This window comes from Contarinia nasturtii, unplaced genomic scaffold (genome assembly GCF_009176525.2).
Source record: "Contarinia nasturtii isolate CC-2019 unplaced genomic scaffold, AAFC_CNas_1.1 Cnas_scaffold_2861, whole genome shotgun sequence".
Taxonomy (NCBI): domain Eukaryota; kingdom Metazoa; phylum Arthropoda; class Insecta; order Diptera; family Cecidomyiidae; genus Contarinia; species Contarinia nasturtii.
The window spans coordinates 1,090,236-1,108,964 of NW_022200178.1; the positions used below are offsets into that span (position 1 = coordinate 1,090,236).

At 35.1% G+C, this 18,729-nt stretch overlaps 1 protein-coding gene across 7 annotated transcripts in view; it reads left to right on the forward strand.

Moving 5' to 3' along the window:
- Positions 1-18,729, forward strand: part of LOC116349303 — a 169,534-nt gene that overhangs the window by 119,701 nt on the left and 31,104 nt on the right. For all 7 annotated transcript variants that reach the window (XM_031780675.1, XM_031780679.1, XM_031780676.1 and 4 more), the window contains 6 exons: positions 3,649-3,690; positions 6,392-6,622; positions 6,749-6,876; positions 13,352-13,752; positions 13,932-14,174; positions 14,294-14,449. In XM_031780675.1, the coding sequence (XP_031636535.1) occupies positions 3,649-3,690; positions 6,392-6,622; positions 6,749-6,876; positions 13,352-13,752; positions 13,932-14,174; positions 14,294-14,449 (1,201 nt within the window). The remainder of the gene's footprint in view (positions 1-3,648; positions 3,691-6,391; positions 6,623-6,748; positions 6,877-13,351; positions 13,753-13,931; positions 14,175-14,293; positions 14,450-18,729) is intronic.

Genomic DNA, 18,729 nt, shown 5'->3' on the forward strand with positions numbered 1-18,729 from the left:
GATTTTGTTTTCTTTTCGCAATTTTCAATTTGTTTTCCTTTCTATAAAACAAAGAACACACACACAACTTTTAATTCATTCAACATTTTGTGCCGACAACAAATTCATTCCGACGAATTGAATGCTCGCGGTTCGTGTACACATTGAAATTGCGAATAAAAGATGAAAAATTACCAAATATAAATAGAATTAACTTGTAGATGATGATATCATACGGGACACGGGATTTATATATTCGAATTGAGATTGTTGCTGACCACCATTAATTTGTAGTAAAATTTATTTTTCCTCAATTTATCTCATTTTCCTTGCTCCTGTTTTCTTTTGCGTTTCTCAAACAGCAAAGTCGGTCAACGCTTTTCATGCATCTTTTTTGTTCACATCTAAACACACAATCCAACGAATTTTACTTTGGCAAATAAACCCATAAACAAGACTTGTTTTATATGCTCTATAGAAACTGCTGCATAAAGTCAACGAAAAGATTTGTTACGATGATCTATGTTTGCAAAGAGAGAGAGAAAGAAAAACACACACATTTCTTTCATTCAGGCGAATTCGATTGTAAACATACGATGGTAAATCCATGCGAAAGATTTATTTTTATATCAGATTTTGTTCACATTCTTTCGCCATTTCGGAGCGCAAAAAATGTGAAATAAAAAAAGTGAACATTTTGTATAAATTGTTTCTGGGTCATTTCCGCGTCGAATGCGCTTGTTCTAGTACTTCCTTTTACACGATACAAAGGAACAAAATTAGATGGAATCAATTCTTCTTTGAGATTTAACACCTGTTCAGCTGCACACTGAATTTCCGTTTCTATCACGCACGGTTTTTTTATTTTTCGAAAGGAAATCGGAATGCATTATCCGAATGGTAATCTGCATATTCCATTAATTATAAAATAGTGAAAAAACGAGTGAAAATGGAATGTATTCAAAAATGCAATCAGACGGTGTTTTATCATGAAAAAAGCATCGAATAAAAAAAAACATTTTTTTTTCTTTGATTAAATTGAATAGTAACCATTTGGGCGAGTGGTAAACTGGAACAACAACATTCAATCGAACAAAACAACAATCGCGTGCTTCGAACAAATATTCTGCCGAATAAAAAAGCGGCTTTTATTGATTCCCACACCTTAAAAATGTGTACATTCTTAGTATTCGTATGTTTATTTATGTCGTGGTAGCGTATAAATTGTGCCGCACCGTATTTTGTGAATTGTGTTGGAGGATTCCCGTTTGTTAGATTGGAACGGTGCTGAATTTTGTTTTTGCCATGAACAAAATGACCTGCAACCAAAAGCCCCATTGGATTCAAAAAGCGACATGAATTATTGCTTTATATGTGGATGATGGTCTATGGCTTACGGCTTTAATTCGAAACAAAATGACACAACGACAAAAATTGCTATTACATTTTCGTGTTGTTCGTCATTGTTTATGACATTCCTCGTTCGATCAAAGGACGAAAACTGCGACGGAATACAGTTTTATTTATGATTATCTCATTTGAGCCATTATTATTTGCATTTTCTTCGGCGTAGATAAAATGCGACGTCATTGTATGTTATCACATAAATCATAAGCTACTGCTTTGCATATACGATAAAATCTCAATCAAAGATAGTAGTCGGGTAGTTTGCAAAATGACTGACACAATTGTCGGTTTTATATTTTCACATTTTTTTATTTTTGATAAAACTTTAAGCAGACAGCTTGGCTTTACTACTTGAAAAGGTACGAAAATCAATGGCAAATGGATTTGCCGACAACGCAACCAAATAATAAAATAGATTATAGTTTTTCCACTTACTTTATAATCTAATGGGCATGAATTAATCCCATCAGTATAATTCCCAACGAGTTGAAAAGCTTTTGCAAAATGAGTTTTTCCATTTTAGTTGAGTGGTGTACTCCAGCAAAGGAAAAAAAAATTGATAATACTTGATCTGATTCTCCTAAAATCAATTTTAATTTGCATAGTCATCAAACACATTCACAAGCGGCTCACATGCTACGTCCACCTCATTTATGGAAATTTTAAAGTTGACCGGTGTGTGTGTGTTGTCATGGAAATGCAATGCTTCATAACACAATTTTCGGCCACATATTGAATTCCACTTCGATGGAATTGAATTGTTTCAGTCGATTTTGTTTGTGAAAGCATGACAGTTGATTTTCCGTACCTACGTATATGTACCTAGAAATTTCGGTATTAAATTGATGCGATATAAAGTGGTTCGGTAATCGTTTGTGAAAATTTCCGTTTATTTAACCGAATCGATGAATTGAAAATATTTACTTCAAATGAGGATATTAAACTATGTTTGATGAGTATCCGGATGTGGTACGAGATCCGAACGAACCACATTGCACAATTTCAACATTTTTGCATCGAATCGCATTCACCGTACTCCATGCATCGTTTTATATCGAACGGGTTAGTCTTTTAATTTTGTGGCAAAAAATTTCGAGGCCTCCAAATACTAATTAATTTCGATTTATTTCGGTGGATGCGATGGTATCGCATTCAAAATGCAAACTGATCAAAATTATTCAGTTAACCGAAAATGTTTGCATTCGAAATTATTCTCGGCATATACTCAATAATAAATAGTTAAGCCATATGATGCATTGAGTTTGTTAAAAGATTGAAATTGGCAAAACATGTTTTTATGGTAATTATGGATTTTTTTTTTTTGAAAATTAGTTCAAGGGCTTTACTCAATTTTTCCACCGAAAATACGAAAACGTGAACTATTTCGTTGAATTCGAGAGCATTTCGTGTTATTTCACTCTCGCTATAAGCCGACCCAATTGAATCGCTTCTATTATGCATTTTAGATATGACGACGATTCATAAATCATAATTAATATTCCAAGTGAATTTATTCATTTTTAATTGGTTGGTTAAAATGTCGCATCGATTCATTCTAATTGAAATGATACATTTTTGTTGTTGGTATTTTCAAAATTCCATTGAATATGCATGAAGTACATATTCAAGAGGTTTGTTCATCTCCAACGACTGGTAAATGGTTCATTTCGGTTATACTGAATCGGTTTTTAAAATATGTTAAACAAAACAACAATGTATAATTTATCAAATGACAAAAATAGTCTGAAAAACATTCAAAGTCAAGTTGAATATGGGGCACACAAAAAAAAATCACAAGACAGAATAAACTAACCTTTCAAATGAATTGTTCAAATGAAATGATGAATTGAAAAGGTTATTTTAGTTTTGATAATTTATCGGAGGTTTCTTCACAAAACTGAATTTTTTGCAGTTCGTATAATGGATCCGTTTTTTTAAAAAACACCAGACAATGTTCTGTGAACAAAAATGGCTGTGAAAATTGGCAAAACACATGATTAAAATGAAAAAAAAGAAGCGAATAGGATGAAGTCACTTCTATTTCAATGAAATGTGGCATTTCGAACGGATTCTCATGAACAATACACGACGATTGCGTATTTGGACTGCGTTCGTATAATTAAAAGAAATATGAATGATTATCGTCATTTCCTCGACTCATTCGACGAAGAGCCTCGTCTCATCTAAGAATTAATTTCTTTTTATAATCTAAAAATATCAGTTCGTTCAATTAACTAATTTTTTTTCTTCTTTTCTTTACAGAAAAACTACGATGCCAAATCACAGATATCTAAATCGCAAACGGTAAGCCACACACATTTATGCAGGGAGAGAACGATTCAAAACCGTCGGGTTGGAAAAAAAAGTGTTACAAAGTTGTAATTTCTTTGGCTTGATTCAGATCTTCGATAAACGAAATCGAAAAACAGAGAACCGTTTTTGAATAAATCAGTCGACCTTAGGAGCGATTAAATGAAAATGTTGGCGGTCGCCTGAGTCAGAGTTCATTTCGCGAATCGTAAATCGTGCCTTTCACTCAATCGCGAATACTGTGATGCGCACCACGCTGTATTTCTATGCGGATCAAAACAAAACAAGATGCAAAAAAAACAGAACCACCATAAAGTAATTTATTTAGATATGTTGTTGCGGTAAATAAATGGGCTGGACAGAAGAGGTTTTCATAACGAAATCATTGCGCACGATCGCGATTTCAAAGCTTTTTTGTGTTTTTGTCTTTGGTTGACAGGAATATATCTACAAATATATTTTTTTCCCATTGCTCACATTGTGATCCCACGATACGATTTCATTTCCTCTGTATTTAAAATTCGATATGCAATGATTTATATTTTTCTGGTCGACGTGAAGCAAAAATTGGAACGTGAGCTGTCGATAATAGTGCAATACACACACAACTAACGAATAAAACACTCTTGAACGAGAAATGAAAAAAAAAATTAATTGCATTCCACAGAGAGCACTGAGTCTAATGCATTTTCATCTGAATGTGAATTTATTTTATGTATGAGCGTATCGAAACTGTAAACGTCGAAAAGATGTTTGACGTTAGTTTTGATAGCACCAATGACTAATTGAAACGCCTTTTTCTCATGAATGCACACACGAAAATATTGTTTCCATAACAGTACATATTTGTATTAATTAACAATGCGTGCCATTTTCAATAAAACCATTGTACTTTGAGCTAAGTCACGAGAAAAACATATTTTGCAATTGCTTCTGCTCGTGCATCGCTCATAGAACGACTTCTAAAATACACATTCAGATAATATTATAAATGGAATGGCTTTGGTTCTATTGCATATATCTCTTAATTCATTTGGATGCGCCAGCTGAACTGAATTGCATTGCTAAACGATTCACTTGAGCATCTGCTTAACGAGATTTTTATTCTTACACTTTTCGCTTATTATCGCTCTGCACTTCCCTTCCCAATGGTAAACACATTCGTCAACATTCTATATATATGTATGTCATGAACAAAAACGCCAAACGAACTTGTCTCCATATTACTTATCTTTTTCTGTCTCCTCCTCGTCCTCTTGCTGCCTCTTGTTCACGCGTGCATTTAATTCATTTGCTGGTGTGGAAATGGTATTTGTGAGAGCGGCTTTGTTTGGTAAGTGATATGCAAAACGGTTTTTCTCTGATGCAACGATGCATCGTTTTATTAGGCGCAATAAACTCTTGTCGAATCGACATTCAAATTCATTGCTTCCTCTTCTTGATCATCACCACACTCGAGGCACACATACGTATGCGGAGACGTACACTTATCTCGCATTAGTCATATGGTTGCACATAACAAAGTTTGTAATTCAATCAACAGCAGCACATTGCTTGCACAAACGAACAAAAAAAAACCTATCGCATTTCACAAGTTGCAACATTCCAATCGCAATTACTCTTCGATACCAACCGGAATTGTAAGGAAAAAAAATCGAAAACTTTTTGTTCAACAATCACGCACTGATGCACCGTACCAAAAACTTTGCGATTATTATATGCATTCAATTGTTACGTACGTACGGTATTATGAGCAGTGATGGTTTTTTCCTATCTGAATAGCGCTAGCTATTCGCAGCGTCTGTACAGCATTGCTGCCCAGATGCTGAATCGTAGCGGTTGCCGCACGCGCACACACTTCGTTTGTACCACACAGAGCATATACGTTCGCGTTCTTTCTCTGTTCGACATGCGTTTGTATACTGACTATGGCATTAGTGTATCATACTCTGTGAGCTCACTGGTTACTTAGACTATATGACAATATGTTGTGTGGTGCAAAACGCGTGCGGCAACCGCTTCGATTCAGCATCTGGGCAGCAATGCTGTACAGACGCTGCGAATAGCTAGTGCTATTCAGATAGGAAAAAACCATCACTGATTATGAGTCTGAATTACAATTCATCCTATTGATAAAGTGAGTTAAAAACTTTCATTTCCAATTCGAGAAATAAAGTGCATTCAAGGCAGCACAGATATTCGCAACCAGCTCGACAATAATAACGATTCAGTGAATATATCGGTTGGCGTTGGCATTTCGAAATCAAATCATAAATTTGCTCTCTTTTGATTTCTTTGGGGGGCGAAGACAATGCAAAAGACTGATGATGGCATATTACTTCATCCAATGTGGACATTGCAAAACTTTAATTTAATTTATTATCAATGCGACGAGAGAATGCAAGATAAAAAGAAAAGATATAAAATGGTATTTGTCCTCGAGACATTTTCTTCATTATTTTTCAGTTTCGTTAATGGTTATTATCTTGTCAATGGAAAAATTGACAAATTTTCTCATAAATTCTGATTAAATTACACTTTGAACGCAATTCGCAGCGATATTTGAATCAAGCACTTTTTTATTATCGTTTTTCTTTTATTTTTTACGATTAAGTTTCTCATTGAAAGTTTTTTGCATATCAAAAATGATTAAAGTATGTAAATTTATTCTCTTTTTTTAAATTCGTTAATATAGTTCCCGCTTAAGTTATCGCAATATCAAGATAAAACGGCTGCCGATCATTTGGGCTTGAATTATGTTACCGAACGGATTTTGGCGTCGGTGCTGCCGAATCGAGCGCAGACCCAACAACCGAAACGTGATAATGAATCGACCGAGATCGGCGATACACCAACGCACGATGAATCACCGCAGGACATCTACGAACAAGAGTTGATCTCGATGCTGGAACAGAAACACGGAAAGGTAGCCAATTACATTCAAATCAATCAATCAATCGTTTTTGTTTCCCAGCAAAAAACAAATTGTTCTTATTTTATTCACTTGCATTAAATATTTGACCACATCGATTATATGTACGTTTCGTTTCAGAATTATAAATTATTTGATTTGGAGTCATGCATTTCGACGATAACATTGGAGAAATTGTGCGAATTGTGCAAACACATGGACTCTTGGCTGGGAAGTGGCCGAGAAAAAGTTGTCATCCTTCAAGATCGGTGAGTACGATAAAAATGGATGTATGTGTGTCTTTTTCGCATACAGTATCATATTGAGTGATTGATAAGATTGCGTGCATCGAAACTGGATCAAGTGGTTGACGTTCATTAAACATTGATTTTGATTGAATCGAGTGAGAAAAAAAATTCGAGCAAGAATTTAGTTGAATCGATTTTTATTGTGAACATGAACTCAATCGAAACGGAGTTTATTTGCACAGAACGTTTTTGATATTTGCGTGCATTTTATGCCGCCTGTCAAACGGATTCAGTATACGACGGTGTAATAAATGGATATGCGTCCAAACATCCATTACACAACGTTAAGCATTTAATAACATACCATTTTCATTTGACAAAACATGCATTTGTCTCTTGTTCACATTCGTGACACCAAAATCGATTCTTATGCCAATTTGACTTTCCCATTCGATTTTACTCACAAATACCTTTTCAACGGTGTATCAAACACTATGATTTGTTTTCGTCTAGCCAGTGTAATTTTGCACAAAAAATGGTTGAAATTTTGAATGAAATGAAAACAAACCATGGTGTTTGATACACCGTTGAAAAGGTATTTGTGATGAGTGATACACCGTTGGAAAGGTATAATTATTGTCAAACATTTTTGCTATTTTTTTCTCCACTAACACAAACAAAATTATAATAGAAATAAAAACAAACAAATTTCAATTTTGTATTTTTCCAAATTTTGGCCCAAATATATTGTTTGGGGGGGTTTCGGTAATTAAAACATTATTTTATATTTGAGAATATAGTTATTTCTGTGCGTATACATTGGAGGTTTTTCTTATACTAAAACTAACTACTGTGTCGGTGTGGTGTGTCTACAGAGACGCTTGCCTCTGTGACCGCTGCGACACACCGAGTACTGTGTGCGAATACCGTGCATTGGTATTGGTCGCCGCACTGAACAACTTATAATTCAAAATTAACTATTTCGATTAAATTGAAAAATATGGGGATATTTATGCAATTCTAGTGTTTCTAGTGCGTGAAGTTGGCTCCTTCATATACAATGTGTATAAAAAATTACTGCGAACCAACTTCACGCACTATAAACACATTGCTAGTTCTGCTAGTTTTTCTAGTATGAATATCCCCTTGTTGAAAAAATTTACAAACACAACATTTTTATGACAATCGAACCTTTTTCTCATACGAATGAAATTCTTCTAAGTACTTACTTACCGCGATCTCTTAAGGCATACGGCCTAGGCGTCCGATTGTTATCGTGTCCAACTTCAATCGTCCACCGATTATTAAAAATTGTTCAGGATCTTAATCGGCAAACGATTTGTTCATAATCAGCGACTGATTTGTTCGCCGATTTTCAAAAAATCGGACACGATTACAATCGGATGCAAATCGGACGCGAGGAAATAGGCCCTTTATTGGAGTTTTGGTAACATAGATCTGCGTACCACACGTATCCTTAAGCACACGCTTACAAACAAACCAATAAGATTCCTCGGTCGAACATACTTTTACTCCACAGTTAACTAACCGTTGACTTGTTGTACACAAAGACCGTTACATATTTGAATCGTTGCGGCGAAAGAGTAGCTCTTATTTTTCTCCAAATAATACTGCAACATAAATTTTTTTATGAATAGTTTATTTGTTGTATTACAACAAATAAACCGCGTGAAAAAAACTTCATGTTGCAGTATTATTTAGAGAAAAATAAGAGCTACTGTTTCACCGCAACGATTCATTTAATACAGTATCCATTATTTTGACAATAGTGTATTGTCCACAACAAACAATTTTCAATTTAATTGATATAAAAGAATTGTCAGAAGAAATCAAAAACCAGCCGAATTTATCAAGTCAAGCCAAAACCAATAAAATATTCTCAAGAATCATACAATATACTTTACCCGATGATTACCCGTCGGGTAATACCCGATCTTCAAAAATAGTAGAACATATAAATTATAAAATAAATGCTTCATTTTTCTATTTCGATCCCAACAATAATGAATGATCCCAAAACAGAAATATTTGAATCTGTCGAAACCATGCCCATTAGGCATAATTTTTACATTTAAAGAAACAAATTACACTCTTATCATAGTTATCTTTTTTTGTAACATTTATATTAATCTATATGGATATCTATTATAGGTTATGTTATTTTGGTTTATGATTTTTTGGTCATAATTCAAAATATTTTATATATCGAACATTGCTTCTGAGCAGGGGTCCGTAGGGTTGGATCACCCCCCCCCCCCCCCCCCCGCACCTGGAGAACAGATTTGGGAATTACCCCCTTTGAAATTTCAATTTTTTTTTGAGAAAAATATTCTTTCGATTTGCTAAGGATTTTCGCGAAAAATGTGAAGACCTTTTTTTTGCTCTTCACTTTCTAAAAGGGGAGAAATTATTAAATTTTGCTAGGTTTTTTGACGAAGAAAAAAATCTTTCAATTTTCTAGGGTTTTTTGAGACAAATGCTGTGAGACATGTGTTAAAAAAAATGACCCGAATAAAAAACTCATTAAGTTAAAGAAACGAAAAGATTTCCAAAATTCAAAGATTACTCTCTTCGTTCTCGTTTACAAGCGACCTACACATATTACACCAATACTGGTACCGTACTCTTTTAACTCGTTTTGAAGAGTAAACCCTTCATTTACTCCAAATATCAGAGTAACCTTACTCTAATATTTTTTTTCTATGCAATGGTATCTATTCCTCAATATTCCAAACCATCCTATAAAATCAGACTTAAAAAAACTATCACATGAAAACAGATAATGGGTGAACAAAAACGTACGACGTGTAACTCTCCCTCTCTCTCTCTCACACACACACACACACACAATACCGCAATTCTCTTTTTTCTGCATTGCAATTTGTGGCAGCGCATTTTAATCGCTTTTGATGGCCAATTATGATTGTGAGAGTGTATTTGATGCTGCAAAAAAACGGCAATTCTATGACCTGCAATTTACACAACACAATATTATTGAAATAAAATGTTTGCATTTCCAAACAGTTAATCAACGTTTCTTTTTTCTATTGGAATTTTAACATGCTTAATCCATTAGCGAATGTTTGTGACATCGCCAGCGTTGACATAACAACCGGAGAGTTAACTCTATTTTCTCACACAGATTTATTGGACGGTTGTGTCGCTTGAAATGGATTACTTTCGCATTTGATAGCGAATGAGCGTGAATGAATTTATAAACAGACTGGAGACGAAAGATAGAGAAGAAAATGAGAGAAATAGAGAATTAAAGGGAGAAAAAAGTGCAGCACTTTAAGTTGAAAATCAATATTATGTTAATCTAAGTTAATAAACGAATCGAATCAATAACTTATTGTAACAAACGATAAATAATTAAATAAAACGGAACTATTGTGGCACCAGCATCATTTCTTAAGAACTATAAATGCACATGCAACCAGCCTTTGTAACAAAACCAAAAAATTCCCCAATTGAACTAATGGAACGAGTGATATTATTGATTCAATGCATTTTCGATACAAACAGATACTTTCGGATGGAATCTCACATTCGAACACAAATAAAATCGCTTTGAGGCTTTGGAAGGCAAAGAGTTTAATTTGCCAAAGCACTTGATTGCTTTTATCAGTAAATAGAAACTTGCACACAAAACCATCAATAAATCATTGCAAAAAGAGAGAAAAAAACCGGGCATCTGGTAAATATTTCATAGAAATTCTCATTCGTTTATTTAACTTGGAACGGTCGAATGGTCGTTTATTGTGAAATGACCGCAACGTTCATTTAATGAAGACAAAACAATTCGAACAATTTTGCTGATGGCATTGATTGAGGCATCAAAGTTTTCACACGCGAACTTTTCCAATCTCGCCCCCCAAAAAAACAACAACAACCAAAACCGCTGGTAGATAGACGGCATAGAGATAGCTTGTTTGTCAAAATGCGCTTTGCACCATTGTGTATGGAGATTACGCTTGTTTGTTGTTCAAGCAAACGCCCATTTGACGTTGGTGTGCAATTTAAAATTTCTTTTGTGCAAATCAAATACTTTTTTCGCCTTCCTCCTCTCGCTCTCGCTTTACAAAGTCAAACATTTACAAGAGGCATTGCATCAATGGTTCTGACTTTTACATTGAAAATGTCAAAAAAATGAGTTGCGTGGTTGCATGAAGAAGAGATGATATATCAATTCTCATCTACTATTAAAGCACGTCATTTGGTATGTGCTTGTTTTGTATTTACTTTGAGAAAGTATCAAGTTGAATGCAATGCCCTCTTTTAATGCTCGACATGGAATCAGATGAAATCATTGGAAATGCATGTGCAAATACAATTGAATAAAAGTTGAATGAGAGCCTAGCCAACGGATAGAAAATTGCCTTCGAAATGCGATTCACGGGCGGTTTAATCTCAACTACATTTTTGGCCCCTTTGATACACTCGCCTCGCCTCGCTCAAAGTGTATTTGTATGTCGATTTGTATCTCGATTTCAATAGCTCAAAAGTGCAGTGCACCATTGAGTCTACTTACCCAGTGCAATAGATCGATTTCAAACGAATACGAATAGTTGCAAAGAAATGGAAAATATGATGAACGAATGCGAAACAAAAAATAAACGCGACAGCACATCGATAAAATTAATATAAAAAAAGTACAAAGACCGTGGTGTGTGTGTGTGTATGTAAAAACAAACGTCGCCACGAAAATAAACAAAAACAATATGTATAATGTATTAATTTCATGTTTCATCATTCATATCCGTTCGTCGTTTGGAGTTTTATCGATTCAATCTAACGGTGCATAGCGTAAAAATATGTTGAATTTTTGCGCGCTTGCACAAAACGACGAATCGTTTACGTTTCTTGCTATTTTCTTCTTCGTTTCGCATTTGGTTATTTCATTATTGACGAGATCATCTTCGACACCATGTCTGCCTAAATTAAAATGCAATTTGATTTCCATTCTGTTGTTGTGGTTTTGTGTGCCGCAACAAATGGATGGTTATCGAGCGAGTTTAAGCCGTAGAGCAAGTTGCCGCGTATGCAGTCTCCTTTCACAACCGCTTCAATTAAATAAAGATCATAACAAAACGATGACAAAAGAAACGAGAAACAAACGGATATTTGATCTTTATAGAAAATTATTATTGTTTGAATAGATACACATTTCCAAGAGAGAGGGGGAAAGAGATGCGCACCGCCGTGCGATCAATGTGACGGCGGCGGTGGGGAGTAACACATAATAAAAATCGGAGATAAACCACGAATGAATAGAAGAGCAGCTCGCTAAAGAGATGTATTTCTTTATATGTCTACAGATTTTTTTTTCATATGTATCCGACTTTTTCTTTTCTTACCATATTCGAAGCAGCCAAGACGGCACAAGAATGTGCAATGAGAAATAGAAGAAATGAGCGTATCTGGTTCGCTTTTATTGAAATTGATTGCGTTTAATGAGATCAGTTGTGAATGATTGTGCACATCAAACGGCACACTTTGGCATTTATGCGTTCGGAATATTGTCACAAATTGCTATCGAATTTATTTAATATTTTCGACATTTCCTGTGATTTGCTTTTGTTTTGTTTTCACTGTTTCGCGCACACAAACTGTGCAAATTGAACAAAAGTGATTTGTGTTGTCAAAGTGAAAAATTGTTCGTTTAAGAACAACCAAATGCTTGTTGTCGATACGAAATAGACTTGAAGTTAATTTTTTGTTTCGTTGGCTTGAACGAAAACAAAAAAGAAGACATTTCAAAGCATTTAACATTGTGCCCTCGTGCGTGTCTCTGGAATTTCAGTGCAAACATAAACATATACCCATACCCACCAGCAATAAAATTCACTAACGAATCACGAGTGTGTTTATCCAGAGGCCTTTCTCTGTTTTGTGTGTGTGCATAGTGAAAGAAAATAGCGGCGAAAATAAATTATTCTGGCGACAACAACATTGACCGACGTCATACACTTGACTCGCATGATTTTTTGTCGTTCGCCTGTTTGACCCTTTTTTCCGTGTGTTTTTTTTTCTTGTTGTTTGGTCTGCGAATCAAATTTTTTTGCTGTCGCGTTCCATTTCTTTTTTGCGTGTTATTTCACTTTTATTCTGGTTGTTTTTGTTTTCTTTAAAAAGAAGAACTTTTGCGTTGTTTACTATCGTTTGAGACATTGGTTGTTTGCGCTCTGCAAAATGACCTTAAGTTGAGCAGAAACAAAAACGACGTTACAATGCAAGAACCAAATGAAAACAGTGTTAAGTGAGTTTGATTATGTGAAATATGTTTCACAATTAAGTGTTTTGACATTGCCCTGAATATTTTTTGCATTTCGCTTTCAAAAAAAAAAAAAAACGGTTCGAAGAAGTGCAAATGAAGAGCGTTGATGATAGATGTTCCCATTTAAATAAAAACTTGACGCAAAACGCTATAAATTTAATTAAATGTTGTTCTCATAATTTATGTTTCTTTCCGCAGGGGCGATCGTCAACGATTGGGATCGGCAATCGCTGCATACTTGGAGTACTTGAACATTTGTGCATCAACCTACGCACATCGAAATGGTTTATCGAATGAAGATGCACGGGCCCAGAGTGCAATCGCCCGTAATTGGCTTGACTTGGACATTTTCTCCATGAAAAAGTTCCTTGAAGATGTAATCGGACCATTGCGAGTGCCATCACATCGACGATATTTAAAATACTTCTCCGGTTTGCTGTCAGGCAAAATAAAAATCAATTCACTTCCGCTCTACTTGCGTTTCATCACAATTGAATCACCACCATCGTGGCTGCAACACGAACCAATCGCATTGCAACAAGCCGAATGGCGAAGTTTTATCAAAATTTACGAAGGACTCAATTGCGTCTTCACTTCGGGTAAGTTATGTATTACCATTTAAGATGGAGAAATTCAAGCGGAAAACAATGTCGAAAAATCACATTCTTGATGGCAAACAATTGAAGTGTTCTTATAAGATGTCGATTTCGACCAGAATCAACAAGCGAAAAAGTTCCCACTTAAAAATATTAATAAATCTTTGATATTTCATCAACAGATATTCATGTGATACCAATTACAACCCGACAATTTATATATGAGATTGGCCAGTTACGATTACGTGGCGACGTGATTATTCGGTGCTATCAAATCACAACAACAACGAACGAACGAACATTGAACTTACATTCGGCCAAAACCATAAACCGCGAATTGATTTTCTCCACACAATTTCATACATGTGCCATCACAGAGCGTGATATAACGTTCTATCGCAACGAATTGGACTATGCATGTGACGGTAAGTTTTCGATAAAGAAACAAACTTTTCCTATTTTCAAAAGAACAAAAAAAAATTCATCGAGGAACGTTAATTGAACATTTGAAATGCGGTGTGTGTCGCCGTCTCTGTTTTTTTAGATCCTCGAATTCCGGTCGATCACAAAGTCACTTTACATTTTGGTGATAATAATCAGTTGAATGAAAATCGTGGTCTTCATTTTCAAAGTCCATTGGTGAAACTTGAACCATTGAATGCTGTCGCCAAATATAATAGCTTGGAACGTTTCGATGATGGTAAGTACTTGTATATCTGTTTTTTTTCTCGCGTACTTTGTATTCAAATAGAGAGTCTTCGTTAAGTTTGAACAAATATTGACATTGCCTAACTTCGGGCGTTAAGCAAATGTATACAAATATTCGCTTGGTTGGTTGTTTATGTTTCTGAAATAAGCGCATTGAAGTTGATGATTGAAGAATATTTTCAAAGCTTTATTTAAACAGTAGATTAAATTTTCGTTTGAAGAATTCCCCAGTTCGTTGAAAAATAAAAAAATAAATAAAGTTGTGACACTGAACCAAATATCGTCTTTCGCTCTCTTCTCTTGAACATTTGGGAATAAATTTGGAATGAATGCGAGCTCGTTTGGTGCTGAAGCGACAGACGATAAATTGATTGTAAATTTATTTGGTTCGACTGTGAAATGCAAGTTTTCTCAAGATCCGGATTGGAATTTTCTATCAATGTGGGATTTTCTCTCTTGGCGAAGACGAGCTTGCTATTCATACTCCCCTTTCCCTCTCTCTCTTGCACGGAAAGCAATGGATAGTTTTGTTGAACACTGCGAAAGTTTTGAACAACCGTATCAATGTGAAGAGAGCGAACAAAAAACAAATAACGACAACAGTAGCATCAGCAGTAGCAGATAAAAAAAACTATATGTGTCATCTCTTTATTTGGTAATTGCGTATTCAGACTTCAACAATATGAATGTTCAATTCGAAGACGCGCACGGTCCAAACAAGTGCACATAATCAAGTGATTTGCTGGCAAAGTTGATTTTTAGCTTATTTAGATGACAACCGGATAAAGTAACGGATCTTTTAGTTTCAATAAAATCATGGTTGTGCACAACGAGATGATGGTGTGTTGCATTCAAAGTAGAATAATAAAAAAAAGAATCAATGATAATGGAATTTTATCGAAGAAATATTGCAACGTTGTACATTTCGGTGCAGGATAATTCGTGACAAGGTGGATTCGTGGATATTTAATACGTGCCGTTGTTGATGTGAACTGATGCAAAAATGATCAGAAAGGTGGCAGAATTTTCAATATTTTTCTCTCTTCTTTCATTGATTTTCACGTCACGTTAACAAGCGATACGCAACAACAACTAAATGAAATATAATACACTTCTTCTGGTTTTTTTTTTCGTTGATCGTTATCTCAGTAAATGCTTCATTCTTTTTCGCCGCAAACATTGTGAAATGATGAAGAGAAAAAAAATTCAATGAAATGGACGAGCAATCTGTGGCGTGCGCTTTTATTTACAATCAAGTTCATTCACATGATCGCAATTTTACTCTTTCTCTCATTTTCGCTGTTCTATCTTTGTATGTGATGGTGCAAGGTGCCGTGAAACAAATCGATCCTTCTTTCAACGTTTTGTTCTGATTCAATGCACAATCATATAATGGATCTGTGGCAAATGCTTGTTGCAGTGTGTATATGTGTGTGTTGGTCATAAACATTTCAATTGTGCCGACGACGACGGCGCTGATGATGATTTTCTTCAATGAAAATTAGCCATGGTTGAAAAAGTGCATCAAATGTTCATCTCTTTCGCTCACTCGCTCTCTTTTGGCCGAAGATTAAATTTCCGAAGCAACTGAAACTCAATAATTAAGCTAATTTGACCAGCGAAAGTCTCGAATTGTCATTTCCGCTTTCTTTCTCATTTTTTCGCCGGGCGCAAAACGCATCGAAGCGTCTTTGCATCATTCGATGCTTGAAAATCACAACGAATTTATATAATTTTCTTCAAATTACACCATTCAGACGAATGCACTTTGTTATTATTATTGTTATCGAGTAACAACATGTTGGCAAGTCTCGGAAATCAAGCGTATAAAATATGGGCTGAAAATAAACGAAAAAATAAAACAACCGACGACCAACAACATACGAAGCAGATCATTTAGCTACGGCTTCATGTTTCTGCCTTCGCGTTCAGCAACATCATGAAAAATGAAATGCGTGCACAATTCACAATTGACTTTCATACATAAATTCATATTCGCTTCGCTACTAATTAGTTGAAATACACTGAATTCTCGAGAATAATAAACAAATTCGTCTTATATGACTACGCTCTTGGTTTGTTTGTCATTGTGGCTTACTCTCGTTCATCCATCCACAATGCGTAATTACGCTTTGACGAGATGCATTCAAATAGAATATCAGCCAGTTCGAGTTGTCATTTTTATTTTGGTCCAATGAAGAAATCAAAACATCGAGTAGCGACAATCATAGGCAGCACACGAGAAATCTCACACATTTTAGCCCGATCGCAAATCACATAAACAAACCGAGAAAAAACATACAAACACAAAAACGGAAAAACAGAAGAAAAAAGCGGGACGCTCTCAGAAACGGTGCACTCATATATGTGTCTATTCAATTTCATGTGTTTGTCGCAGCACGGTTTGCCTCTATTCAGTTTAAATTGGTTTTCAAAATCAAACACAGAGTTTTTGGTGTGAAGTGTCACTTCTACGGAAAACAGAAATTCTAGAAAACCATTTGTGCTGGGTGTCAAGCGACAAGAACCACTTTCAACAAATAAGAAAAATGCGTCGACCTGAAATTATTATGTCTGTTGATTGTGGCACACAAAATTGAGAAGAAAAAAATCAATTTTAAATGTTATTCGAATTGCGAAAGAGTAAAGAATTCGACCAGCTAAAGTGTATCTTCTGCTTCGAAAATTAAAAAGGAAATTCACGGCATTTTTGTATCGAAGAGGAAAACACGAAATGTGTCACATTAAACACGTTTCAAGGGATCAATCAATTGAAACTGTGTGGATGTTTAACACCAAAACAAACATGTTTTTCGCTTATTTTTATTGCGGTGGCCATTATTTGGGTTTTAAACCACCATTTATTTGAATTACGCTCGCGCCAAAAAAAAAAAAAACTTGCAAACACTCAATTCGTCACATCGAAAAATTGTGTTTGCACTTTTTTTGTAGAGCCATGCGTGAGTTTGTTTGCTTTTTTATAAAGCAAAATAAAAATATTGGCCATGATGCTCAAACTGAATGAGAAACAGCACTGTTTTTATCGGATATTGTGGCGCCATTTATAAATAAAAATGATCCGTTCTTTCAAACCATAACAATTTTTCATTGAATGTGTTTTTTGTCACCGTTTTGGTCCCCTTTCTCGGCAACTCGTTAATCCAACATTTTCAATCAGAATAATATCACTCATGTTGACAAAGTTTTGTTTTCGATGTGTAGGTTTCGAAACGATATTATCAGACACATAAACATCAATATGCGGAACGTATTGCAATTCTGAAAGAAGAGAAAATTGATGACATCGTCATCAAAAATTTGTTTTCATCAGCGAGGTTTCAATTTCAGTATCAATTTACACCGAATATTTTGACGTGTATCTTTTTGTTTCGGTCGTTAATCGGATCTCATTACAAGTATTAACATTTTTGCTCTCGCAATCTCTCTTGTTCTTTTTGTGTGATTTTTTATTACGGCAAAAATAGAATTTATTTGTGCGTAGGAATCAACGATTGATTAAAGTTTCATAGAAGAAAAGAATTCTTACACAATCTTGCGAACGTTACCTTCCTATTGTTATGCTCCCAATTGAATTTAAGCCGATTTTTCTCTTAAAAATTAGTCGCTTTGCATGCTTAATTTTATGTATATGGGTAAATTCAATCAAAAATCACATTAGGTCAGACTGAAATGCATGCCAACAATGGACTTTTTCTTTCTCTCTCTCTTGCTCTCTCTCGCTCTCTCTCTCTCTGTTCAAGCCAAACACGCACCAGATCGTCATTCATTTCTGTCATCTGTCTATTGAGTACTTTGTGGTCGTCATTGTCGTCGTCTTCGTCGCATAATAGACAAGAGCTCAAGCCAAAAGAAAGAGATTGATGAATTTTGCTCGATCTTTTTTCACACATAACAATTTGAAGATTTGTGTAGGCTTCAATATGAATGATGGTTCGTCTGTCGAGTTGCAATGAGAATAGCCGAGAGTGTGTGTGCGCGCGCGCTCGTTTCGGTTTTAAAATTAGATTTTCGAAAACGTATTCAAATGCATTGCACGATAAAAATGGGCTTAGTTTATTTCAAGTGCTTGGCAAAAGACGATACGATTTTGGCGTGAATTGGCAATAAACAAAGACGATTCTAAACCGAACGATTTTGTGTAAAAATCGAAAAACCACAAACGCACGCCTCGCATAAAGCCAAATCGATCAGTCAACAAAACAAAACAAAGCAAAATAAGTAAAAGTCTGCAGCTATTCAGAATCGTTCAAT